This window comes from Mycteria americana, chromosome 1, assembly GCF_035582795.1.
Source record: "Mycteria americana isolate JAX WOST 10 ecotype Jacksonville Zoo and Gardens chromosome 1, USCA_MyAme_1.0, whole genome shotgun sequence".
In the NCBI taxonomy this organism is placed as follows: domain Eukaryota; kingdom Metazoa; phylum Chordata; class Aves; order Ciconiiformes; family Ciconiidae; genus Mycteria; species Mycteria americana.
This window is the reverse complement of record NC_134365.1, coordinates 204,815,533-204,843,136: the sequence shown is the minus strand read 5'-3', so window position 1 is coordinate 204,843,136 and position 27,604 is coordinate 204,815,533. Positions and strand designations below refer to the sequence as shown.

The 27,604-nt window shown below is 36.4% G+C and overlaps 1 protein-coding gene across 2 annotated transcripts in view; it reads right to left on the bottom strand.

Annotated features, from left to right (window-relative positions):
• The window catches only part of CWF19L2 (CWF19 like cell cycle control factor 2), an 85,317-nt gene that overhangs the window by 24,850 nt on the left and 32,863 nt on the right, over positions 1–27,604 (bottom strand). For both annotated transcript variants that reach the window (XM_075490999.1, XM_075491000.1), the window contains 2 exons: positions 3,824–3,949; positions 2,406–2,543 (listed from right to left, as the gene is read on the bottom strand). In XM_075490999.1, coding sequence (XP_075347114.1) covers positions 2,406–2,543; positions 3,824–3,949 — 264 coding nt within the window. The remainder of the gene's footprint in view (positions 1–2,405; positions 2,544–3,823; positions 3,950–27,604) is intronic.

Here is a 27,604-nt window from a genome sequence, read left to right as displayed (position 1 = left end):
AACTTCCAAATTGCTAAAGGCCAGGGAAGTACATGAAGGCTGCATCATTGGAAATGTGACCTGGTCTTACACTCTTTCTCCTAAGCAGCCACTGTTGGACATAGAATGGGCTGACTGAATCTCTCATATAGCTGCTCTTGCATTAAGTGCCTCAGTCATCAAGAACTTGGAAAATTCACAGCATTTCAAAATTGAATAGACAAAAAGAACAGAACAAAAAAAATACAAAGAAAAATTATCAGAATTTTCCCTTTGAAGACTTATAAAACTAAATAATATAGAAATCTTTGATCTCCCTTCAATTTTGCTAGTCTTCCTTGCATTAATAATTACTTAATATTATGACAAAAATACAAAAACTAAACAAAGGACAACTGAACATGCTCTAAGAGTCAAACACGATTTCTGATTTGAAGTGAAGAAACTTGGAATCAATAAATATATGAATACACAAACAATACTTTTCACAAAGTTTAGAAATTTCAGGGGCAAGCCAAGTACATTACTGTATAAATGCACACATGTTTCTCAGAAAAGTCTGAATGGCCTTTCATTTGAGTTTGGAAAAATACAAGCAAAAAAATATTTCTCTTTGAGAGCACTCTCCACTATGTCTTCATAGGGGCACTGCAAACATTTGCTATTACCAAACTCAGGAAGCTCAAATTAGCCTGGTTTTATTTTCACATCTCTGAAAAGAATCGGAGCACAAAAAGCAATCCAGTAAACTGTTCAGTGGAAGCAGTCACATGAAAACATAAGACTAAACACAGGACAAATTGTGCACATTAATAATATTTTCAGAAAGACATGTTAATATTGATTTACAAACTCACCTTTGATGCCCAGATTTGAGTTTAACTCAAAAGTTTAACTCAAAAATTTGAATTAAACTCAAAAAAGATTTTTTTTTTTTAAATGCCATTCCACTTATGTTTTAATATAGACATTCATACACACCAACCACCATTTTTCACAAAAGTTACCTCTTCTAAAGAAAATACTCAATGGAGACAATACAAGATGAATAAGGTTCTTGAGAAAATGGAAACCATTTCTCTTTGTTATGCTTATTATCATATGATGCAGACAGTACAAAGTTTTATTGTGTCCTTACATTTTCATTTACTTGTAAATGTTTGCATGACAGATATGCTAGTTAATTATAGTTAATAGTTTGCACTATTACACAGGTTTTGAAACAAAGTTTTATGTGTTTGGGTAGGGGTTTTTTTGGGGGAAGGGAAGGTAAAGAAGGAAATCAAATACTGGCAACAAGACACGTTTGTTTAACTGGACCCCAAGGGCATCATTTTTTTGAGTATGCCAGTGGGAGAGAATGAGAACTTCTACCAGAAGCAGCTGAATGAGAAGATGCATAAACCACACTAAGTTCTGATAATCTCTCCAGGAGAACTTCCTGCCAGATGGTTTATAGCAGCAGGTTAAATATTTTCTACTGGGGCAGCAGGTTAAATATTTTCTACTGGGCACTATCATGGCTTTTCCGATTCTTTTAAGTACCACCTGAAGAAGGAGAATTTTAAAAAGAAAAAAAAAAAAAAAAAAAAAAACCAAAACCTACTCTCCAGGATCTTTCTGCTTTCTAGATAAATGGAAAAACAAATTTTGTCTGTGATGATACTAATTCCATGCTAACAAGCTTTTTCAAAACCTGCTCAGTGGTGCACAAAATACTGGAGCAGTAAACCTAGTAAAATTTGAAGTATGCTAGAGAAAATGCATGACATGGCTATTGGAAATCATCTCTGTCAAACACTTACATATCAAGCACAGAAAGTATCCTTTATTATTCAGTTTGGATAACAGAAATTAGTCATTCCATTTGCACTGCAGTATCTGTCTGTGAGCTGGCCACTCTTTTAAGTGAAATCACTCATGGAACCATAATGTATAAATCTCTGTGGCCTGTAAGCATAAATTATCTCATTATCCAGGACATCCTGACAGAATTCCAGGTAGTTTGCTTCAAATCTCATTGATTCTTGTAACTTCTAGATGGAAGAGACACTCTAAACACTAAGAAAATGCTGCTTTTATTCATTGCTAATTTGGGGAAAACCTGCTTTGTTGGGCATAAGTAACCCATTAATGTACAACACACTCTAAAAGCATTCACCTCAAAAGCATCAAACTCTACAGGCAGAGGAACAGCACAATCACCTCTATGAAGGAACTGAACACACAGCATTTCCTGCACGCATACAGGTTTCCATCACTTTGATAACAACTACCAGGACCATCTTACAACAGACTTTATTATTATTCAAGACAACCAGGTCTCAAACAAAACCAACATACCTAGAGCACTGAGGCCTCATGTCCTCCCTGATATTTCTAATAATAAAATGCTCAATTAAAAAGCCATACACACAACACCTTACCTTTGACGCCATGCGCATGAACAGTGAGTTTTGATCCTCTGCTGTTCTCATCTTCTCATTTTTGACCAAATCCTTCAGGTTCATACTATCATCATCCTGAAAATACCTTACTCTTTCTTTATCTATATGAGTAGGGACCTGGAAACAAACATATTGAAAATAAATATTAACCTCATGAGAAAGGTCAACTATAAAATGCAGATCCTAATAATTTCAACAAGTTTAAAGAATCATGAATCAAGCTAAGCATATCTGAAACAATTGGGCTTGCTGCTTCATTTGACCTAAGGAAAAGAACATCTTTCCCTTTCTTCAATTGGATTAGTACATCTAAATAAAAATATAGCCTCTTCCCACAATCGCTATATCCTTTATATCCTTAAGCTATCAGAGTTACAACATTACTACTCAGGAAATATGTACAGTAATTTATTGAAACAGTTAATCAGCTCACAGAAATGGAATATTCCAAAAAGTAATCTTCATTATTCACAGAAGCTTTTGAATTGTCAAGTCACAGACACTACTGAAATACAGCAATCACAGACAGTACTGAAAACTTGTATAAATGTGGTACCTCTACTGGGAAATGTTGCAATCTTAGACAGAGTGCACAAGAGAAGAGAGTTTGTCCTTTAAGGCAGGACTAAACTAAATCCTGAAGGAGCATAGGGAATGGTCATTAACATAAAGCAAGATGGCATTTTCCAAAATGGAAACAACAGGAGGATGACAACCAATTCTTCACCCTCTTGTGCCTTTCACTCCTCCACAGCAGTGTTACAAACTGATCTGTCCTACTAATCAAGAACATGCTTGCTAGAAATATGAGACATCGTGATCTCCTCTTATCCCAAGAAGATCGAAATATTAGTTTATTTACTGTTACAAGCAATTATCCTAAGAATAAAACACTGCTCCAGCCTCCAAGCTTCTCACTGTTCCCCAAAGCACTTTGTTACAAGGATTAGGTCATAATTTTTATTATCAGCAGTAGCAGTATTTTTTTATCAGAAGAAAAGAAAAAGAAAATTAGCCCCTGAGACCTGAGTATCTCAGTAACATCTTTCTTATTTTGCAAATATTCACCTCTGCTAATCTTCATTATTTACATAACTTTATGTAATATAAACTAGTTGGCTAAGAGACTGTAATAACTTGAAAAACTTATTTTTCCTTGAATGTGCATTTAAATAAGCCCTAAAGCGATCCCTAGGGAAACGTAGTCTGAAAATAAACTTAATATATGCTTAATAAATATGTACTCTAACACTTAATTACAATCATCTTCTGAGAGGAACTTTTTAACTACCTATTGACTTTCTGATAAGACACTCGTATTAATTATGGCATCATAAAAGTAAAACTACAAAATCATTTCAGAATTACATTTTAATACTCACATTTGTAAAACTTACCATCTGTCGCTTTCTCCGTCCTCCTTTTGGCTCCTGTGGTTCAGTTGGTGCGGCCACAGGCCATGCTCTTCCACTTTGATCTGTTCTAACAAGGACCACTTGTTCATCCTCTTGACGGCTTGAAGCCTGTGTCAGGTTTTAAGACGTATTTTAAAACATGATACAGACAAAACCAAAAGAAACACTTGAACCACACTAAATAAGTGTTTAAAATCCTAAGGATTAAATAACAGATTCTTTACATTTTGCATTTTGCATGTCCGTTATAATTTAAAGCAGACAGTATTACCTTACACAAGGTATTCTTTTCCACATTCAAGCAGAAAAGAATATTAAAAATATATTCAGCTAGTTAAGTGCACAGTTAACAAAACCTTTCCAAAAGTACCAAGTTTGTATTCTTGGTTCTTTCTCATAAAGCTTTATCTCCAGAAGAAATACAATGCTTCTGAAGACTTACATAGATAATATTGAATTAACATAGGCCACCACCATTATAACAGTGTATTCCTGAAAACCATCTGAAAAGCTGCAGCACATTACCAGTTCCGGGCTTTTTGTGGATTGGGGGTGTCGGGGGTTTTTTTGTGTTGGTTTGGTTGGTTATTTTTTTCCTTTCCAAATTTGGCTAACAAACTAGCCAAAACATTAGCTATTGCTTTTCAACACATTCCATTAGATCAGACTTTTGTTTCCTACACTGCACCTACCACCAGTACAGATCACTTTTATCACAATGTAATGCTGAATTTTTTTAAATCTTGATACTAGGATATGCAGAACAGGAAATACAAACAGCTCAACACAAGTATCTCTTTCTATGTTGAAGAAGAAAGAGATGACTACATTGATTATTTAGGTCAAAATAAATTATAGACTGAGGCAGAAATGACAACATTTAACTCATCTGTGTGCCAAAATACACGGAAACAAACACAAGCGTTTACCTGATATATGCCAAATAAGTCATTTGCCTTTGGATAGCAAACACATTCAATCTCACATAAACCACACTTGTATTTAATTACTGCTTCTACATATCAAAAGAAATCTGGGAGTCATGAGGAAGGTATCTTCCAAACCTGACTAAATCAAGCTCTTGAGGTGCTGGAGATGTGAGGCGAGAGGCACACATAGGACAGGGCAACAAGGGAAGCTTTCACACACTTACCCTTGGTCCTCATGGTGGAATAAAACCACCAGTTCACCTGCTGGAAGAGCAACACCTAAGGGAACAAGCAATCCAGATTTTGAATGCATTGAGGACAAGTACTGACACAAATGCTGAACAAACTGACCAGGAGTGTTGCTCTACTGCATTTTCTGCTCATAAATTTAAAAAAAACAGCATAATCAGGGACGTGGAAGTCAGCAGCTGCCTTGGCTGCAGCAACCACGAGATAATGGAGCTTAAGATTCTAAGGGAAGTGAGTAAGGCAAGTAACAGAACAAAGAAAAAATCCCTGGATTATAGGAAAATGGACAGCTTATTCAGGGATCTACTGGGCTGGATCTCATGAGAGATGGTCATGAATAACAAAGGTGCCCAAGAGAGCTGGCTGATCTTCAAGGACAACCTCCACAGAGGATAAGAAGGGTCCGTTTGATCTGCTATTTGGCTAAATGGGGAACTTCTAACAAAGCTCAAAAACAAAAAGGAAGCTTACAAAAGGTGGAACCTGAGACAAGTTATCCAGGAGGACCAAAGAAGCACCTTCCAGGCATGCAGGGATAGAATTAGGAAAACCACAGCTGAAGCTGAAACTAGCAAGAAATGCAAAGAACAAAAAGAGGGATTCTGTGAGCATACTGGATATCCTTCTAGAAGCAAGGACAACACAGGTCCACTGCTGAAAGAGAGGAAAGGCCTAGTGACAAAGGACATTAAAGATGCTAAGACACTCAATACCTTGCCAGTCTTTACCAGCAAGGTCTGCCCTCAGGCTTCTCAGGCCCCAGTGCCTAGTGGTAGAGTTTGGAGGACAGAAGTACTACCTGCAGGAAAGAAGGATCAACTTAAGGACCACTTAAGTAAACTGGAAATATGCTAGCTTATGGATCTAGATGGGATGCATATATTACACTGGACAAGAGGTCTCTCCCTACCACATCTGAAGAGTAGTGGTGATCGGTGGCTGCCCCTGGAAAAAGGTAAATGTATAGAGTCACCTTCAAAAAGGTGAAGAAGAAACACCTGGGGACAACAGGATAACCACCATCACCTTAGTTCCAAAAACGTTACAGAACAAGTCCTCATGGAAGCCCCTTCCAAGCAGAACAACAACAGCAAGGCGACTGGGAACAGCCAACACGGATTTGCAAATGGCAAATCATGCCTGACCAATCTGCCCTCTGTGGTGAGATGACTGGTTCAGTGCACAAGGAAAGTACCAGGGATGCTGTTTACCTTGAAGTCTGCAAGGTTTTCAATGCAGTCTCATAGTATTTTTATTGCCAAATTGGAGGGATGTGTAGAGTGCAAGATGGGTGGGAAATTGTCTGGATTACCAGGCTCAAAGAGTAGTTGTCAATACTTCAAAGTCTAACTGGCACTCCTCATAGTTTAACTACCATTAAAGTTTGCCAAGACACCAAATAGGTGGGATGGGGACACGGTTGGTAGACTTGAGGGTAGGGCTGCCATTCAGAGGGAGCTCAACAACCTGAAAGAATAGGCTGACAGGAACCTCAAACAAATGCTAAGTCTTGCACCTGGGGACAAACTCATCCATTGGCAAAGGTTGAAGAAAGACTAGGGGGCAACTCTGTAGAAAAGACTTGGGATCCTTGGTCAACAGCATGTCAAAAAACAAGTTTGTGAGCCAGCTAATCACATCCTGAGCTGCATTTTCCACCTCATAGATTACATAAAGTAATGAGAATTCTAGAGGCCAAAATGCTACCCTTAATCATGCACACGCAATTTATTACACCAATTTACTACCCATAGAAGAACTGCAAAAAAGTAATTTTTAAAAGGTCCCATAAACTAGTAAGATTAGAGGGAAATGGGCAACTGAAACAAGCTTAAAGCATTCATTCTCCCAAAACTGCTCTAGCTCTGGACAAAATACAGTAGAAAAATATTCTGAAATAACTCTTATTTTTTTCGTGATATAAGTATGTAGCCTTGAAACACAGTCGAGTGAAATAATCACTTTGTCAAATACTAAAAAATGTAGATAGAAAGTTATCGTTTCCCCCCTCTGTAAAACTAAACAGAAATTAATTTCTTGGAAACGTATTTTCAGATTAACATCTTTTGTACTATCAGCTAGAAGTTTTTCAGCAATTTTCTACTCTATATTTTAATATTTAACATTGTTACAGATACAAAACAGTCTTTAAGCAGACTTCCCGTGTTTTTTATATAGAACATAATACAACTGCTTATTTACAATGGATGTAGAGCTTTGCAAGTTTCCACATTGCCTTTACTTTCCTTGTAATCAACAGATATCAGTAAGAAATCTTTTATTCTTAGCAAAAAACAGTTTGCCTACTGTTATTGCGGTCAACAAGTTCTAACCTGTTCTCTTTAATGCGACAAACAGCACTAAATGCACATCTTGCCAGCTATTTCAGAATTACTATTACCTGACAAAGCATGGAGACCTTTTTATGACCTATGAGCCAAAAAAAAGATGATTATGTATTTTCTTTTTACTTTAATATGCTTATTATAACTGGTGTAAGAGTTCAAAACTTCTAAACAGGAGCTACCTGATCTAGAAATAGTGCAGTCAGTCAACTGAATCCTTTGTCTGACATATATCTTTTATTTAAACTGAATAAAGACCAATAGGAAACTAAACATAAACAGTGTAATCTTCCTTTCATTATCTCTATCATCATTCTGAACACTTTTTTTTTTTTGCAATACTGGAGTTCACAAAGCACCATGTCCCAGGACCCAAACTAATAGAAGATAGGACCCAGAACTAGTCTTCTGGTTTGTTTGAGTTTTTTGAACTTTCATTTCAAACTTGAAAGACAGATCGCTACTGAAGAGATATCACAAGATCCATGTCACAACTTACATAGGGATGCTGTCATAAAAAAGTGCATGTCCATTCTGCATTATACTCCTAATCTCTACTTCAGTTGAAGGGAGGAAAAGGAAAAAACACTAACAAAAAACTGTATTAGCTATGACTGACAGTTCGTCTGAGATTATATTATATTGTATTAAAGAGGAAAAACAGAACAGCTGTGAACATATTCAATGCTGCCTATCAGAAAGAAGTTCACAGAGTGGTCCTTACCATTAGACATAGATACAGATGGTTAATATGAAAACTACTAATAATGTTGATTTTTCTTTATCAGAACCCAAGAAGCAAGCTGTCAATTGCCTGGCTTCAGTTCAATCTGTCAGGCAGTGACAGGTGAATGGATAGTAAAATCACTATCACTTGTACGAGCACAGAGGAGATCCCTCAGTTTTCTTGTACAATAGGAACATTTTGCCAGATAGTGTAAATCCTTATTATATTGGGCATCTTCAGAACTGTAAGACCAGAAGCAAACACCTGCCTCAAGGAATTACCTACAAGCGAGGTCATCTTAGTTTGGACAGAAAAGTGTAATCCCTGAACTCCTAGTCTACCCTTCAGCACTTAAGATCTTATGGGCACCTAAGTTTTTCTCAGTGGAGTTCTAGAGTCATATCAAGTTATGCTTCTGAGCATGCCCAAAACTGCTTCCATTTTTCCAGAGATGGATGACTTAACATCTATTCCATATCCAAACCCAATCAGAATGCCTAGACTAAGCACCCTTAGCCCTAAGTTTTATCCCTGGTTGACTTAGTTCAGACCCAGTGCTCATTAACACTCTTGAGTTCATTAAAAAGGGCTGCGGCCACAGATTTAATTCAGAAAAATATACCCTTCTGTAAAAATATTCTGGAGGAATATCATTCACTCATTTAACTTCAATGCAGCTCAGAAAGATTACAAATCTATCTCCCATGACTTCTCTATCCACCAAGCAGAGAGAGGAGGAAGAGGAGGCCTGGAACACCCGTACAGCAGGAATAAAGAACAGACGTGGAAGACTCATTAAGCCAGACAGAATTTATCAGCACAGATGAAAATGGAGTATTATCATATAGCTCAGTGATGAAGGCACTCCCATGGATTCCAGTCCTTCAGACAAAATACCAGGGAGTAGAATGAATATATCCATTTCCCAAATGACTGCTTAAATACTTCATTACACCTCAGCTATTGCAAACTCCATTGCTAGGTACTTGCAGTGGCAGTTTACACTATTGTTGCCAGCTGCCTACAAGTAAAGCACAGGAGTGCTAAGTGCTGTTCCACATCACTCCCTTTATGCGCCCAGCCCCCAGTCTTCCCATACCTTCATCTGCTCCCACGAACTACCTTCTATTTTGGAATGGAAGTTACTACCTTTTCAGCTGACGAATGTCCGTTCAGATGATGGACATCCTGTCAAGAGCCAGGTCAGCTGAGCTCCCTCCCAAACAGGGACAATAGTACACTCCCACTTCATAGGGGTGTTCTCAGACTTAAATAAATATCTCTCTCTCTCTCTCTCTCTCTCTCTCTATATATATATATACACACACACACACATATATAGATAAAAATTTTTAAAAAGGGCAGAAATTCTTCACCAGAAAAGCAAGGATTTAACTTTCTGAAAAGATTAAGAATAAAAAGAATAATAAAAAGCCTGAGAGCTTCTTGATTACACTACAAAGATGTTTAGGTAAATCAGTTGATTAAATTAGAGCAAATAATGGGGACATCACTAAATCTGGTGATATTAGGACAGCCTTTGTCAAATCTTATAAACAACTTTATTCATCTCAATTTGAAACTATTTTCCACCAAACAATTGATGTCTGCTTTACATCTGCCATCCTTGCCTAATGAAAGATTGACCCAGAAACCCCAATGAAGTCTGAAAATTCTGTAGATACTGAAGTATGCTAGCTTCAAGGGCTTAATTATATTTTTCCAAGAAAAGTCACACGAAGGTAGACATTATGGACCAAAAAGCTGTCTAGGCAAGCCAAACTTCTCTCTTCTGTATCACTAAAGGCCAATCTCATTTTGCAAAGCAAACCAAGATGTCCCACACTGGTCTGCCTCCAATAACAATAATGATGTTTTCAGAGAATATACACAGAACGCTACTTATTTCCAGCATCAGCCAGATACATGCCTCAGCTGTTACTTTTTCAGAAGATAAGGTGTTTTCTCTCTATTGGGAGGGAGTAGGGGGAGAAGAGGTGATTCATCGCAATAGGAGAAAAAGGCCGTGTGCCTCCACCCCACACTTGCCATGTGCTAAAAGTCAAGCCTGGCTAGAGGCAACCAGAGGGGGAGGACTGTGTTTTCATGTCATCATTATGCTGTTCAGACAGGTGTGAGACCTCGTTATTGCTACAACATTAAAAGCACTATTAATTTGAAAACATAACAACAACAACAAAAAGATCAGCATTAGATGAGCAAAGACAAAGGACAACAGGGTGGAGGAAGAATACAACATGAGCAAAAAGCAGCAGGACATACACCACACTTTTAAATGGGATATAAATGCAAATGCAGTATTCTGGATATAATAACGAAGAGGTAATCAATGCAAGTTGCTAAGGCATTGGTCATTTCTTTCTGCATGTAAAAGAACCCAAACTAAATAGGTGGACATTTGTGAATATTGTAACGCTTAAATAACCTATGAATTAGCAAGGCTCAGTACTGTGACAGACAGTAGAAACAATTTTAACAGTTGAAGGAGCTGGGGAAGAGGAAAGTCAAAGAAAAAGCAAAGTTTTAAAAACCAGAATGAGGGGGGAAAAATGTTTCCTAAGGAGTACTTCACTTGACAACAAGAAACTCACCCACATGCAACATTTGGTTGAAATAAGCATAAAATTTTGTTTGAAATGGTGGAAAAGACAAATACACTCACAGGCTAAATACTTTAGACTTAATACAAGATAATCATGCAGAGGAAAATCATAAAAAGAGCAGTACAAAAAGGTAGAAAGGAAACAGGGAATCATTTTAAAAATTTATACACAGCAGACAGGGAAAGCAAAGATGAAGTTAACACCAACAGAACATACCATAGGAAACATGACAAATGCCCTAGTTCTTTAAAGACTTGGATAACTCTACAAGTTTGGAAGCTGAAGACATAACCACAGATGTTGCAGTGAAAGCTCAAAAATCCAGAGTGTTGCTAATCAGTCTGAAATGAACCAGACCTTTGTAGAGGAAAAAAACCACCTTGTCCCAAACCTACCAAACCCATGTGGCCAAGCAGAGATACGGCAGCTCTCCCAAGAGGACTAGTCAAACCCACACACAGAAGGGGCAGCAAGTAACAGTTGAATGAGTGGAAAGACGTGCCTGACTGAGGATTTCACATAAACAGGGCCCTTCAGAAATGGTTACTTGTTAGATTATTCACTGAAAACTGTGAAGGGGCCTGCTGCCCCTATGGAGTCTACAAAAAGATGCTGATGTCAGGTGAAATCAGGTCCCTCCTTCCCCACATCTTTGTGTTGCTGAGACAAGAAATGGGATGGAAATTTTCCACTAGGAATGGCTGCAACTTTTCCATTCCCAGTCTCTAAATTTTCACCTCATTGTATATACGACTTTTTCAAAAAGATAAATCACTAAAAACAATAGACATTACAACAGCAATGCTGCAGCAACTGCACAGAATAGTAAACACAAGATTCTTATGCCAACTTACAAGCAGCTAATTCCTTTTTAAAACATCTATCCCAAGATTTAAGTGTCTTCGCTAAAATTTTTAAAATACAGACATTTCAAAAAGGATGCCCCTGTTGAGCAGCCTATTATTTTTCCAAAATGAATGGAATTCACCAGGTGTTCTACATGTCAGAAAAACAGACTTTATGTGCCTCTGAAGACAAGCTCTAAAATGTTAGATCCTAACAACAGTTGCACTTCCTTTTTTCTTCTCATTTCTGCACGCCAACACACTAACATACAGGCAGTAGCAGCGTATCTTCTGGGTCTGAACCATGGAATGAGTTGGGGTGGTGCGGGAACTCAGTAAAATAGAGCTGCCTCTGTGCCCACTCAAATGTTTCTCCTTTCTCTTAATGCATCTGATAAGCAAATTCTTCACTAAGTTTCCATCCTCAGCAGGGTCAACTGTTTTACTTCAAATATTACAATCTCCGTAGGCTGCTACCAGACTTAAAACATCTGGCTGAAGATCAAGCAAAAATACAATACAGTAATCAAACACCTAAATGCTATTTTTTTTGCAAAAAGCCTTTTATAGACTGAGAGAAGAAAAATGACCAAATCTGCCCATAACGATGATTAACTTCTGACTTAAAAGTATGATTTTGGACATGCTTCTGGAATGTTTTTAAGTAAAAGTATCATGTTTGATACAGATATCAATGGTTTATTTCCATGTTTAATGATCATCCACATAAACAGGCATATGTTTCCTTCCCACCTTCTTACTGTTTAAAGGTGCTCTAGTTCTGCCTCAGAAATCACTTTCTCAGCTTCCTGATAAATGTTGTCCTGTGAGGTCCTTCAAAGTTGTCTATTTATTCTAGCAATAAGCAACTCACAATTGAAGATAGTACTAGAACATTTTGTTATTTTAGCATGATATAAAAACTTAGTAGCTGCTACCAAACACTAAGCTGCTGTTAAGCTTCTGGTTTTAGTAGCAGTCCTCTCTAGATATGATCTTTTCTCCAGGTCAATGCTTTGATCTTGGAGACACAGAATGGTTCACAAACCAAGTAAACATATTTTGTGGAAAAAAATAAGCATTATACTGGAACCTATACAGAAGATGTATACCACTATAAGCTGACTTGTGGGGGAATACTTCCATTTTTCCACATGCAAGTCTTCAGATGGCCTTACACCCTATTTGGGACGTTACGTTTCAAGAAAGATGCAAACTTAACGGGAGAGAAACTGGAAAAAAGCAAGAAGAATGACTAGAGGACAAAAAAAAGTTCTTTAAAAAAAAAAGCTAGAAGAGAAGGAACACTAAATTAGGGAACACATGCTGCTAGGTTTTGGCAAACTAGCCAAAACCTGAGTTTTTTGACAAAAACTCAAAAGGTTTTGGCAAACAGAATATGTGATGAATAAGAGGAAAACAAAAAGGTTTAAATTGCAGAAGAAATGCAAGTTAGGTATTAGAAAGGTTCTTCTAACATTAAGGACTGTAGAAAAACATTACAGTTGCCTAAGAAGAATATAGAATCATCATCGTGTTTTCTTTTTAAAAAAAAAAAAAAAAGAAGGGCTCAGAAACTATTGAGAACCATAGATGTGTACAATGAAACTAGAAAGGAAGGCAGTAAGGCATTAGTAAGTTCCAATGAGAGATTTCAGCAGGCTCTCATTTACACAACATGAAATGATGCAGAGGATAAACATTTAGATATAAGACATACTGAATTCTTTGAGTTACAACCCTACAGCTGGCAGGTTTTTGTGGGTTTTGTGACTTTTTTTTTTCCTCCTGAGTTCAAAGACTCCAGAGTCCTGACACAAGGCATATGAGACTGATGATAACGTATTTAGATTTAATATTCCAGAGAAAAGGAAAAGGCAAAAAAAAAATATAGTAACATTTTGCTTTAGAAGACAAAGTACAAAAAAAGAAGTGGTCCATCAAAGAAAAATGAAAAGGAATAGATAAAAGGATAAAATAATTATGGACAGCATGAAGACTAATGTGAAGTCATGTTAGAGACTAAAAGTAAATGCATACTATGAACCAAGATGAATCCAATGGATCAAATATGCCAGGCATGATTATTCAGAAGAGTAAAGATGTTATTAGAGGTAAAGACATCTTTCAGAAGTCAAAATCCTGTCTAAATAGAACTGAATTAAAACCACAGCATAAATATAGAAAGTTATTTGTATTAACATAAAAAGGCATGGCAAAAGTTGATTTTGAGGAGGACCTTACTAGCAATAAATACTAAAGCTATTTCTAAACACATCAGAAGCAGAAAGCTTTCTGGTAGAAAAAAAAAAAAAGATGATCAAATGGTTATAGCAGTATCAGAAGATGAGTTTTGAATAATAAATGAATTATTTGCATTCTAAACATAATATTTTCCTATTCAACAACTTTTTTTTCTTTTAAAAACAGAATAAACTTTAGGAATCATCTTTAAATTGACATATTAGTGAAAGGAGTTTTCAAGCAAGCTGCCGTGAAGAGATGATTTTCACTAGAGCTCGCAAAAAGAATTCCAATACATAATGTCCACATCTTTCAGCACGCATTATATCACTTAAATAGGTCTCAGTACAAAAATAATGGAGGGTGGCAATTACAACATAAACCTTTAAAATGTGCCAAAGACTCATTCTTGGAATTATGGGGCAATATATCTAACATTTGTAATGGACAAACTCACACAAGTATAATAAAGAACAGAATTCCTCTATGCTTGAACAAAAGTGGCACACTGGGAAAGAGCCTTTGCAGGGAAAAGCCATGACTCACAAAAGTATTAGACTTTTCTGAAGGATTTAAAGGAGTGTGGATACCCATCTAACTGAAAGAGTATACTTAAAACTCTCATTTTATTTGTTGATATTTTCTTTACACATTTATAGACCTGCATTCCTATGACTATATGACATGGTATGCAGTAACACCTATGTGTCATTCAGCATAGCACAAGAATGGAGTAACTACTTTCTTTCCTACTAACAAACTGAAATTGTCCAGGAGACCTTACAAATATTCCCAGGAACTGTTACCATCTTTCATAAAAGAGGTAATAATTATCTTTTTGTGCTTTATGTAGAGATTCACGCGAGTCTGGCTTTTTGCTTCTGTTTTAACTTGCTTTTAATATCTGGAGAGTGTATTATTTCTTCATGCAGTGGCATGGCATTACATAGCTTACTTTAAACCTCTCCAGTTTCTGAATTAATGACTTATTAAATATATATTATTAAATATTAAGCATATTAAGCTATATTATAAACAGAAATGTTGGTGATAGTAATGTAATAATTATTCATTATTAATTATCATCAGATAAGCATTATCTCTATTTATGTAAGTACAATATAGGTTTAAAATATATATATTAAAGTATTTTAAATATGATACATGTTATTAAATGTTAAAGTTGAAACTGGAGAAGAGACTCAGTCACTACCCCTGAATCTTGTGATGACTGCTATACAAACAATATAATTTACAGTCTGAAATGAACAAAGATAGTGTGTATTTACTGAATAAGAGGGGAATTGTTTGTTGCCATTAATTAAGGAACATGAATTTTTACTTCAGGCCAATTAAATATGCAAAGTACACAGTTGTTGTCACCAAACATACAAACCACTACACAGCGATTAACACCCAGTTGAACAAAACAAAGCAGACAAGTCTGGTTTTGAAAGATAAATGCTTTAAATTAAATACATAAATAAATAAAATGCAGTTCTGAAAAAGATTTTTGAACTCTCCAGAGATGATGCCTGTTCCATAACCCAGCAGGAGGAAATAGAAAATCTCTGCCACCAGGTGCACAGCTTAATTTGAGGAACAGACACTGGAGTAGCTGAACAAAGGGAGTAAGCAGGCCAAGCATCTGAGATAGGATCTACTCAGCTGGAACTGGTTTTCAATGTTAATAGCTAAAGAGAATAAAATATACTTTAAGAGTCAGTATATTGTGGGATAGGGAGCAACTAGAGCTACGAAAAACAAATATGTTTTTTTTAATTACTGAGTCAACAAACAGCTGCATGCTGCATGAGTTGAGAGCTGTCTGCAAATGTTTACCAAGAGCTACACTAAAGTGGTACAAGCACAGTTTAATGAAGGAATAACAAAGCTCAGCAACAATCTTCAGCAACGAACAAACCTCTACAACCAAATGCTAGCTATGGACAAATCAGATGCTGGACTAAGTATACAACCTGTTTCCTTTCTCTTACAGTCTATGGCCAATGGAAATGCTTTGAATATTGTCTTATTCCTCTACTGGAAAAGCCTATCCTTATATTATAATATCAAATAAGTGTCTAGAAGACATCTAGCACTTCTCAGAGTGCTGGACGTAGCTATTTCTTCCATCCACTATCTCCTGTTCTCTTCCCTTACTCTTTCTTCTCCCATTTCAGTTACCCTTCTGTTAGGTTCTCAGGTTGCATTTACACACGATCACCACAGTTAGCAAAAGGATGCGTCAATCCCATTTAGAAGGAACAGCCTGCCTCCTTCAGTGCTCGCTATTTGTAAGGGCACATCTCAGTGATTAGGAGTCAGTGTAGTCACTACCTGGAGTCCCCATGTAACACAGGTTTCAAAGCATCTAAGCCACCCTTCAGGCTCTGCCATTTGTTGTGAACAATGGAACTGTCAACTTCAAGGTAATGCTTACAAAATCAGTAGGTAGACTATTCTCTATATCAAGACCAAGGTTTAAGATGAAATTAAAATGGTCACAGGTCTGTAACAGCACTCCACTATATAAAACTTGCATCTTTGATTTGGGTTTCTTAAAAAAAAATAAGGTTAAGAGAAATAGCAGCATGAGGAAGGGAAGCAAGATTAAATTTCTACCTAGGTTAAAAATTTAATATTTCAAGAAAGACTCAGTAAACATAGTAATAAGCATCACTATTACAAGTTCAAAAGGGATTAAGCTAATATAGAAATTGGATTAAAAAAAGGCTTTACAAGACCAGAAAGTTGGTCTGCCGTAATCAAGACCTTGTGCTTAACAGTGAGAAACATTAGAAAATCTAATTCAGGCTGTAACACAGAAAGGAACTAGTCTACATAAGAGTATCTTCATCAGGTAGTGATAGGTTTACGTATAAAGCATGAGACTGAAAAAAAAAAAACCACCATAGCTCCTATTTATAAGTGAAAACATTCATTATTAGAAAAGAATTAGGTACTTAGATAACTACTAATTGTTTGGTCTCTATCCTTTCTTTCCCCCAGTCAGTGAGTGACACAGGTTAATAACATGTTACGTAAAAAACTCAATTTAATCTTATTGATATAAAATCCATTGCCCTTTAAATTCAACAATTCTTTGTTCTTATATTACAAAAAAGGGTATTTTAGCTAAACTGTTTATTACTCAGAATAAGTAACCTGACCTTCTTATTAATCTCCTCTTTATATTGAATGCCTCCAATCATCTCTGCATTCAAAAATCTATTTGCTCTCTCTACTTATTTTCTTAGAGCATCTCTGAGAAGGGGCAATCAGAATAATATCTCATCAGTAGAATGGACATGCACACAAACTTCAAATCAAATTCAGTAAGAGTCGTACTGCCAGCCTGTGGAAGTAAGATTGGAACTAGTAATGTGTAACTTACAGCAGAATGTAATGTGCCCAGTGATGTGCCTAGTAATGGGGAAAACTAAAGTGATTAAGTCTAACTGAGCAATAATATTGAATGTCGGGAAGCCACATAACCTTGCAAATACAACTTTAAAAAGAGGTCTAAAGATGCAGTTTGATATTTTAAATTGTTAGCTACACTTTGAAATGGTTAGTCAACCATACCATCAATGAGCCACTGTAGGTATGGGATATAAGAAACTTTAAAAAAATGTAATGACTAGATGGCTTGTTTCTATAGCAAGAACATCTAATACCAAACATATATACTGAGACTATAAAAAAAGAAAAGTATTACAGCATGTTGGTTCTTAAGTCCACAAATTCCTGTTTCATCTTATCAAAGACAGAAATGTAATATACAGCTGAGAAGGTGACAAGCAGAAGTTCAGCATATGTAAATAAAAATAGCATTTACTTAAGTAAATATAAAAATGTAGTAACAAGTAAATAAAAAAGTCCAGTAAAAATACTGCTAGAAGTTTCAAAAATGTTTAGGCCTCAATATTCACTGTTTAGAAAAGAGATTTACCCTAGCTTGGGTATATGAGGTATTTTCAGAGACTGTAGTATCAGAAAAGGTAATTTTACAAACTGAAAGCAACAGATTAACCCAACCAGAAAACAGTAATTTAGGCATATGAGGGAGCTTAATAATGCATTTTTATTAGAAAGAGAAGTAGTTCACTCTGAAAAATTGTTATTGAAGGAGTATATGTAGAAAAGGGTCTTCAAAAAAAAGCAGAGGAAGCAGAAGAAGAATGTGGGCAATTAGATGTTGCAGAGCCATTATCACTGCTATTATTTTGGGAGACATCAGAAGAAAGCCAAAGTCTGGAAAAAGCAAGGAGCCTATAACGTCTTCTTACCTAGACAGGGAGAAGAGAATGGTAAAGCTACTGCTGACATTGGTAGTGGCACTTCCATTCGAGACACCGTTGGAGAGCTGCACTCTCCACAGCCATCGGTGCAGCACCCATGAAGAGCCTCTATAAAAATCTCAGGCACACAATTTTGCAAGCCGTGCTGCTAGCATCTCGTTATCCAGATATGCTGGTCCAAAGCCAAATGTCTTCATTCCTTTTAGAAGGATGGGTGCATAGTTTAATTGCTCTTCTTAAACAGCCTATTTCTATTAAATGTTTTTGCTTTATGTTGGTAGCAACAGCTAATGAGACCTTACATGTAACTACACTAAAGACCAAGTGGTCCCAACAGTCATTGGTTGATCAGATTCTCCTTTCAAAACTTCATTTTGAACACAATAATTGTGTTTCATTGCTTAAACATACAAAACATATTGTTAATTTATGGTTCACACTTTTATAAATGGTTTTACATGTAAATTATTTTAAGTCTAAAAAGGTTTAATACCATGTATTTACCAAGGCTGTGTGAGGACCAAGAAAAGCATCAGTGAGGTTCTACCTTTCCATTTCTGATTGGAAGTATCTATTGCACCAGAAAGGCCTTCCAGGAATGTTTTTGCTCTCGTTTTATCTTGAGGCTGGGGGGGTGTCAAATTTGTTAAGAAAACCAGAATTGACTCTGAGGAAACACAGTGAAAGGGTAGATACAGCAGTAAAAATATGCAGAAATTCGACACAGTATTAGGAGAAAAACAGCTAGAAAAAACGGCACCATCAGCTACAAGTGCTTCCAGTGTCAAAGCATACTCCAAAGCTTTTGTATGACAGTTTGAGCTCTAAGAAGTCTTATCTTCTCTGCCTTTTCATACTTTTTACATATAGTGAAACCACTAAGATATTTTTACATGATTTAGTTACTGATACAATTTCTCCAGTACTTTTTAATTGCAAAAACCAATTTCCTATAAATTACACTCAGGAAGTTAAGCCACTTTGCCTTAATACGTTTTTGTCTTATAAATAATTGTGTAATCTTCTCTTACTGACATCAACAAGAGTGTTCAGGAAATACACTCACCAGAAACTGCATATACCTATTATTTTTAAAAAGTATGCACTAATGATACTAAAGCTGTTCTGCAAAAGTATGCCCACTTTACCATTCCCTGTTCCAGTTAGAGCTAGTCAACTCTTTCATGGAAAACACAAACTTTTGCTGAAGAAAGAATGGCACAGCCATCCTGCAGACGAGATTCAAGTGTGATGGAACAGCAGGAATTAGAAATTATGATGAGCTGAAAACATCTGAGAGTGAACAGGCCAAGAGCCATCTGTTGCTGTATCTCCCCACCAGGTGAAGTTCCAAATGAAATCACAGATTTTTATTGTGCATTTAGCGAGGATCATTAATCCTCAGCATTCTAGTTTTTATACAAGTGTCTCAGCTATATTTTTCTGAGAAGCAGTTTTAAATAATTTTTTAAATGATTCTTTATATATCATAAGTCTAAAAGCATTACTACAATTGTATTTAAGTTCTGCATTGGGTATGTCACAATGAAAGGCCATTCGACCATGTGTTATTAAAACATATTACAGGTAAATTTTGACAACCAAATATTTTTATTGCAGAAAAATATCTGTGTTTATAGTCTCAATTCCCAAACCTAAAACTAAACATGCTGGCATACCGTGAAAATTAACATTCAGAATTGCAGGTGATTTGGGTTTTTTTTTGTTTGGTGTTGGTTTGGGGTTTTTCTAAAGAAAGAAAAAACCCCACACATCAGAAGCACTGATTATTTTTCTTCCATCTTTCACGTCCTATTCCAAAGTATTAATCACTATCTAAATTTTACATGTATACACACATATACACAAACACACATGCACACATACACACACCCCCCACTTCACTTTTAGTTAACTGGCTCTTTTTCCAAGGAATCACTGTCATTGTTAAGCTATTTTTTAAAAGGCCAATCTTGAAAACTCATGAAAAATAAACAAACATTCTCATTTTTCCCCTATTATCATTACTAGAACCAAAAGAATATTATTTCAGGTTTGTTCCACAGTTGATTCTTCTCAGCTACTCCTAATGTCATATGGTTTACTTGTCTTAGGATAATAACTGTGCTGCAAATAATTTCTCTGGATAAAGATGCAGCATGTTCCATCCTGTCTCTTTTAATGCAGAACTATATGCAATGTTATACAATGGATGGTATTTTATAATAAATAGGATTTGAGGTATAAGCCAAGCTGTTGTACTCAGTTTCCTTTCTGAAACATGGTAAGCGTTAATTCTTCAACAAGAAGAAAAAAAAAAAATCATTTATAGTGAGCTAGGTTCCCCAGAATTCGCTCTCAGTCTGGACTCTAATGCATCTCAGGGATCCAAATTAAACATGAGACCTTCAATACATCAAAATTTGTGTTCAGATGTAGTTTGTAAGAGCAGGTGTTGGAAACATAATCACCCTTATTATTTATACTCGGGAAGAATAATTAAATAAAAAAAGTAGAAGCATTTGAAGTACATGGAGCTCTTGATATTATGAAGGTTTTCACTAAAAGACAAGCCCTACTTATGCCATAAAATTAGCTAAATTAACTTTTCCTTGCACTATAAAATCTTCTCCACCTGAGATGCACAAGCAACGGACTGGAGAGTGTTCCTCTTACAGACGCAACAGGTAGCCTAGAAAAAGTTTTCTCCTTTAAAGCAGCATCATGTCAGTCAGATGCCTACTGTAAAGTGAAATACAGTGCCTGCCAAAATTGAAGACTATTGCTCTACAGATATCTTTCATGCCCAAGAGGCTTCACAGAAGCACTACATACCCTTCATGAGAAAAACTTTAGCAGATTTCTGCTGAGTTTTTTTGCTCTGAGGAATATATACATCTCTTGTGGAATACATATATATATTTGTTACACATTTTATGCATGTGTGTATATATCTCTCTCTATATATCACAACCACTGTTTTATTCCTTACGCTTAAAAGATATTTATTAAATGAATCATACTAGACTGAAGGCTGATGGACTTTCATAAAAAATTCAGTTAGTCAAATGAAGATTTGCTATGCTGAAATCATTTGTGTTTTCCTTACAATTTCTCAAATGCATGACAGAAAAGCCTGTATTTGTTTCTCTCTACCTTTTCAGAACTTCACTCTCTTCTTTTGAACATTCTACAATAGTATATCCTCTACCATGTTATTTTGCTTAAAGTACCACCTTCTACCTTTCATTCAATTTTGTATTGATTTTGTATTTTAAACACAATTCATCATTATTAAGAACTGTCTCTAGCAATCGCTCAGCAGAGACTACTTTCTGTCTCCTGCATACTGATTAAGAGCTATGGAACAGAGAAACAGGCTTAGTGTTGAGAAGGTTTTTTTCTTACAGGCCATACTTCATTTGGAATTGAAAACAGTTTTAAAAGATACATACACTTATACTTCATTCATCCACCACTGTGAACTGAGTCTAGATTTACCTAATTTTGTGTCATGTCAATATGTTTCCTAATTAAAAAATACAAAACAAAATTAAGGCAGTCAGCAGCAACACGAAAGCAAACTGTTTTTCATCTAGCCGATTTGACTCTAATTCTTATGCAGGGACCATGTTGACAGAAGCATGACAAGAGATGGGAAAAAATCTGAAAAAAAAATCGAAAAGGCAAAGCACACAAATAGCGCACATCATAAATTTTTAAGAATTGTCATAAAGAACACTTCTACGTGCAGATTAAAACATAAAAGCAGCTATACTGGATCAAACCAAAGCCCAACATGCCTTCTCCAGCAGTACCCAAAAGTGAATGACTCATGAAGACTACAAAAAGAAAGGATGCCTCCAAGCATTTGCAACTCAGCAATTAAGAGCCAGACATCATTTCTGTACAATCCTCAAGGGAATTTTTTTTCATGAACTTATACAGTCTCTCCTTGAATCTACTTAAGCTACAATATCCACAACATCCTGGAGCAACCATTCTGTGAAGAATCACCTTTTCTCCATTTGTTTTCAATCTGCCTCTTGCTCATTTAACCTATTACCTCCCAATTTTTGTACCACCAAAAACCACTGCAAATGATCTGCCTCAAAAGAATGCTAATGTTCCAGATATATTTTGTTAGGTAAAAATAAAGAACAAAAGCATAAATTACATCAGTTATGACTGGTACTGACAACGGCAGACGTAGCATCCTCGTAACCAATGCATTCAAATCAAGAGCTGTGCAGCGCTTTCAGATAACAGAAATACAAACTGTATTTAGAGGTAAACCATGAACACATGGGAGTTACTTTTTAAATGCTGAAGTCACCACGATTTTCTGCTGTCTCCTTACATTCAATAAGTACTCATTTTCATAACCTATCCTAACTCAGAAACACTATGGTACAGCAGCCTTCTCTTACACAGTTTCACTAGGGCTCAACCTGCAACTTTGCTTTTCTCAAAATACCCATGAAAATTTAGACATAAATGGTGCTTATGTTCAGATGCTTAATTCTATCACAAATGAAATGAAAATATTTAATTCAGGGTTAGTCCCTTCATACAGCCCAAATGCCAATTCACCCAGTTTTTTAATTTCCATAGACTCTGAAGGTTGACTCCCTGCTCAAATGTAAAGACAAAACAAGCACAATCTACATTTTAATTCATCTTTTTAAAAGGGTCTTTGCATATGCATTCATTGTAGCTGTATATACATGACCCAAGTATTTAAGCACAATAGCCTTTAAGGCCCCAAATTTCACTTAACAGATGCCCTAATTTAACTGTAATCCTACTAAAATTCATAGGACTACACACTTAAGGTAACCTGCAGCGAACAACAGAGGGGCTCTACCCAAGCTGAGACATCCACGCAGTGTGCAACAGACACACCACACAGGTAGCTTCTGTATACAGACTTCCAGGATGCTACATTCAAACAAGTCAATGTCTCTCTCACGGAAGCCGAGCACACAAAACCAGTCAAGACACCTATACGTTTTGCACTTTTAGGCCCAGACTTTCCATTTACAATACACACACAGTCCCTACCCCATGAGATCTATCTAATCCCACGTGGCAAAACTCAGGCTTGTTTGGTGTCCAGAGTGCTTAAACTGTTATTCTGATCTAATTTCACATTTCAAACTAGAAAAAATTAGGATCAGAATGTTTATTTAATGTTACTAATACAGAAAACATTCTGTGATGCACTTAAGGATATCAGATATTGACATATTTAGAGGTGCGAAGAGAAGAAATATTGATAAATCTACCTTTTACCTCCAATTATCTTCCTGTCTAGTCTGGAGTTCTGTTTCACAAGCCTTGTTACTGAGGAGCTTTCCCAACTCACAGCAGCCTGATACATGGTAGTGTCCTCTCACAGTCCTTCTGCTTACTGTAGAGCAGAAAACTTGTATCTTCTTACTTGCATATCCAGGCATTAAGCCTGATAATAGCAATGCTTCTTAGCTCTCCTAGCACAACTAACTAGGAAAACACTTACAATAGCACATCAGTTCAGAGGTATTAAAAAACACTTATCCTCTATTTAGGTTTCACATACATATGTGTGTATATATAGGTATATATTTGTATTTATTTATAGCTATAGATATTTTATTTTAAAAAATTAGCTACAGGAAAGAAGTAGGAAAAAGTGCAATTGAGAAATTAAATATTTAAGAAGATGTGGAAATGATGTGGGGGGAAAAAAAAATGTGGAAAAAATTAAAAAACTTCAGTGAACATCCTAAACATCGGTGATCCCTAAACAACATTTCCTAGTATTTTTCGTGAAGTACCAAAAAAGCAAGATAACAACTACTCATATGGCTTCAAGAGGAATGTATATAAAAACTAACCTCTTGAAATACGTATAAAAACTAACCTCTTCAGAAAAATCACACAAATTTTACTGAAAAATTCATATCTCAATTCAGGCAAAAGAATTCCATTTAGAAAGCTACTCAAAAGCCACAAACAATTTAAAAATAACTCAACTAATAAATTTTCACCTTTTCTGCACTTTGGACACATGGAAGGCTAGCAGTTGAAAACAAACCAAATGTTAGACAGGCAAAATGCGGGCTGGTAGTGCATAAAAGAAACACTTCAATACTGCTGAAAAATAGTTTAAAACAAAGTTACTTTTTTTTTTTTTTTCAATATCAAGAGAATCCAAACATGTTTTAGCCTGTACTGAATTTTAATCTGGGATACCTTCATACACAGAAAACCTATAACATTATTATTTGTGGGTGTTCACTTCATTTAATAGAAACATTACACTAACTACCAAGAACAAAGAAGAAAAAAAAAAAAAGGGAAAAAGAAAAAAGAAAAAAGAAAAAAGAAAACAAAACCAATACTCTTCCTCAAGGTAAATTTTTGCTATAAAATCACCCAAGTGGGCTTACTCAGGATGCAGCTATGGACTTCTCTTCTGCTTCAGTATCTTTTACAATTTTCTTCCTATTCTAGGTTCAGAAAGATGTATACATTCATGCTTTTGGGCTTCTTTCAGCTGGAAATCACTACTTGCAACATCTAAATGCATTACAAACAGCAGGTCTTAAAACTATGGATGACTTTGGCCAAAATGAAAACTAGTAACCAAATGGTCTTACCAGGATCTGTATGCCTGGCAAAACGTATCAGCTCATAAACATAAGGTTTTTAAACACCAAACATCAGTATTGGAAAACTGTACTTCAAAACCACATTTTTGGGGTTGCTTTGGGTAGCATTCTTGTCTAAATCAAACAAACTATAAAAAGCTAGATTTGCCTCTATTCTCACTTACAAACAAACAAACAAACAAATACAACCAGGATTTAAGCTACCACTTTACAGTCCCTTCAGTCTGTAGTTTCTTGATCACTTTAAGGCAAAACAAACCAGCACCACTGTCAAAAGAATTGATCCTGTCCTTTGTACAAACCCCAGCCGCCCATGCACACCCCCTTGTACTAGCACGAGTCTTCATTCAGCCACACAGTGAACTGAATTGGGAAATTGATCCATGTTCAATTAATCAAGGAAAAAAACTTTCCTAGGGAGATGCATTTGAAATTGGCTTCACTGCTTCCTGATTTATCTCCCCAGCTCTCCCAACAGAAGTGCAAATAAGGAAAAGCCACGTTTCAGGACCTTTCAGCATGACATTCACCATGCTGCTCCAAGGAACCAGAGACAGACCTGCCTGAAACAAAATGCTTCATGTTTGTTACTGGTAGCGGAGGCAAAGCTATCAAACTTTGGGATCAATGGGACATCCATTTGGAAAACCACTTCTGTGAAAACTGTTTCGGGTATCTTACTTGCAATACGTCTGGCTGAACTGACTGAGGCTATCACTTGGGTGGTCAATGTTATAGAAAGAGCAATTCATACAGTATCAAATACACCTTCACAAATCAGCCTCTCTTGTGTTATGAGATGGTTTCTGAACGTCTGGGCTGTTTAGACACACAGTGTGATACAGCTGGCCCTTGATACACAGGAGTATCCAACACATTCTGCTTGTGTCCCAGTAGTCCAAAACCAGTTTGAAGCTGTAAAACCAGTTAAGACTACCCTGGCAACTATCACAAGGATAGGACTTAGGACAGAGCAACTGTCAGCTTTGCTGGACTGCTCACACTCAAAAGCCATATAATACAGGCTAGAAGTAGCCATGAAACAGGCAAGGCATATTCATAAAGACAAGACAGCAAACCTCTAAAACGTAGAGGAAGACCTTCGCCCTCTGGAAAGAAAGCCCTGGCAGTAATTAAAACCCAAATGACTTCAAATAAACTTCAAGGTTTTCACCATGGTTTGGGGAGTCTGCCAATTTACTGCAACCCTAAGAAGTCGAGCAACTTTACAGCAAGTTGTAAAGAGGTTGATACTGTTCTGGCATGATGCAGTTCAAGAGCTAACCTTTGCAGAATTATAAACATCAACCCTGTTGTATCTGTAAGGGACTATTTGCATTGGCAAACCATAGAAAGTCCAAAACAGGAGAACTGTCAACAGTCCTGGTTCCCACAAACCAAAGATCATTTCTGCAAGACAGATGGACTCTAACATAAAAATAAGCATTCTAAGATGAACAGACCTAAAATCCAAGCTCCTACATCTGGGATTATGTAAGAAGCTGATCCTGAACTTCAGAGAAAGCCAACATGGAACTGACAAGGGTAGACATTTTGCATCCAAGATACTTCAGAGGAAAGAGCCCTGTTTTTAAATCCCTTCAATCTTCCAAAGAAGCTTATATCAATCACAACACTAAGGTGGTCAATGGGGGCTTAGTCAAGCTCCCACAGGAGAGAAAGAAAAAGAGGGGGCAGACTAGGGTCATTCACAACTTTTTCCACCATGTTTAAAGGGAATGCAAGACAAGGAGTAGACATGCCCTGTAAGTCCCCAGACCCAGCTTGACTAAATAAGCACACAAGAGTGCAAAACTGAATATGGACAGGCACACAAAAGATAAAAGAAAAATCGTCATTATCTTGTAGCATATTCATGAATAGAAATTACTAAATCAATCCCTGAGGCTTTGAGGCTTTACAACAGCAAGATGGTATTTCCAATCTAGCCAAGTTTATAATACACTTTTCTTTTTCAGTAATGCTCCTCCTGGACTACTCATGCATTTTTCAGATGCCAGTCCGGAGATAGAATAGACCCATGTCAGGCCAGAAGGATGCAGACTATTTCTTCTTTGTCAGTTTATCCTTCTGAATCCTCAAACTCCTGCATTGATGAGCTTGGTGTTTCTACATGTAGGGAGGAATCTCCCCCCTGTTGCAGAGCAGTCTATCACTAGGTAAGAGCACAAGCTGTGAGATTAGTTGCCCTCAGGATGAAGAGAGCTAGAAAGAGAGACCTCAAGCTAAATATGTTTTCACTTGGGTTTTTTAAATTATTTTTCCTTTCTGAAAAGTCAAGTACTATTTACATTTAGTACTTTTGCAATGACTACATGCTGTTAGTTTTAAAAATCTTTTAATTAAAAATTAAGATAAAAATCAGACTATGGTTAAGAGCAAGGCTGACCAAAATTGTTATTCATGACTCAATTTCTAAGGAACAGGTCTTTACCAACATTTCTGAGGACCACCCATAACGTGCCCTCTACTTTCCAATTTTAAAATCTGAATGGATTTTTTCCTGTGTAATTACACAACTCCAATATGCTTTATTCAGGTTTTTTGGTATACACACGAAAAGCACGCCTAAGAATTGCACTGCAACAAAGCAGAGTCTACCTACACAGACCTTTTGTAGTCTTAAATTCTTGTGAATTCAAGATCTGAGACTTTATACTTTAATACGATTGTCACAATGTAGTCAGCAAGAGGCCACACATTAACTTCCAGTTCAGCCTGTCTTCTAAAGACTGGAGAAATACTAGTCAATGTATGAAGTCTGAGATGAAGCCTTTTCGAAAAAAATATTAGTGGCTTTTCAAACTCAGCTGACTTGC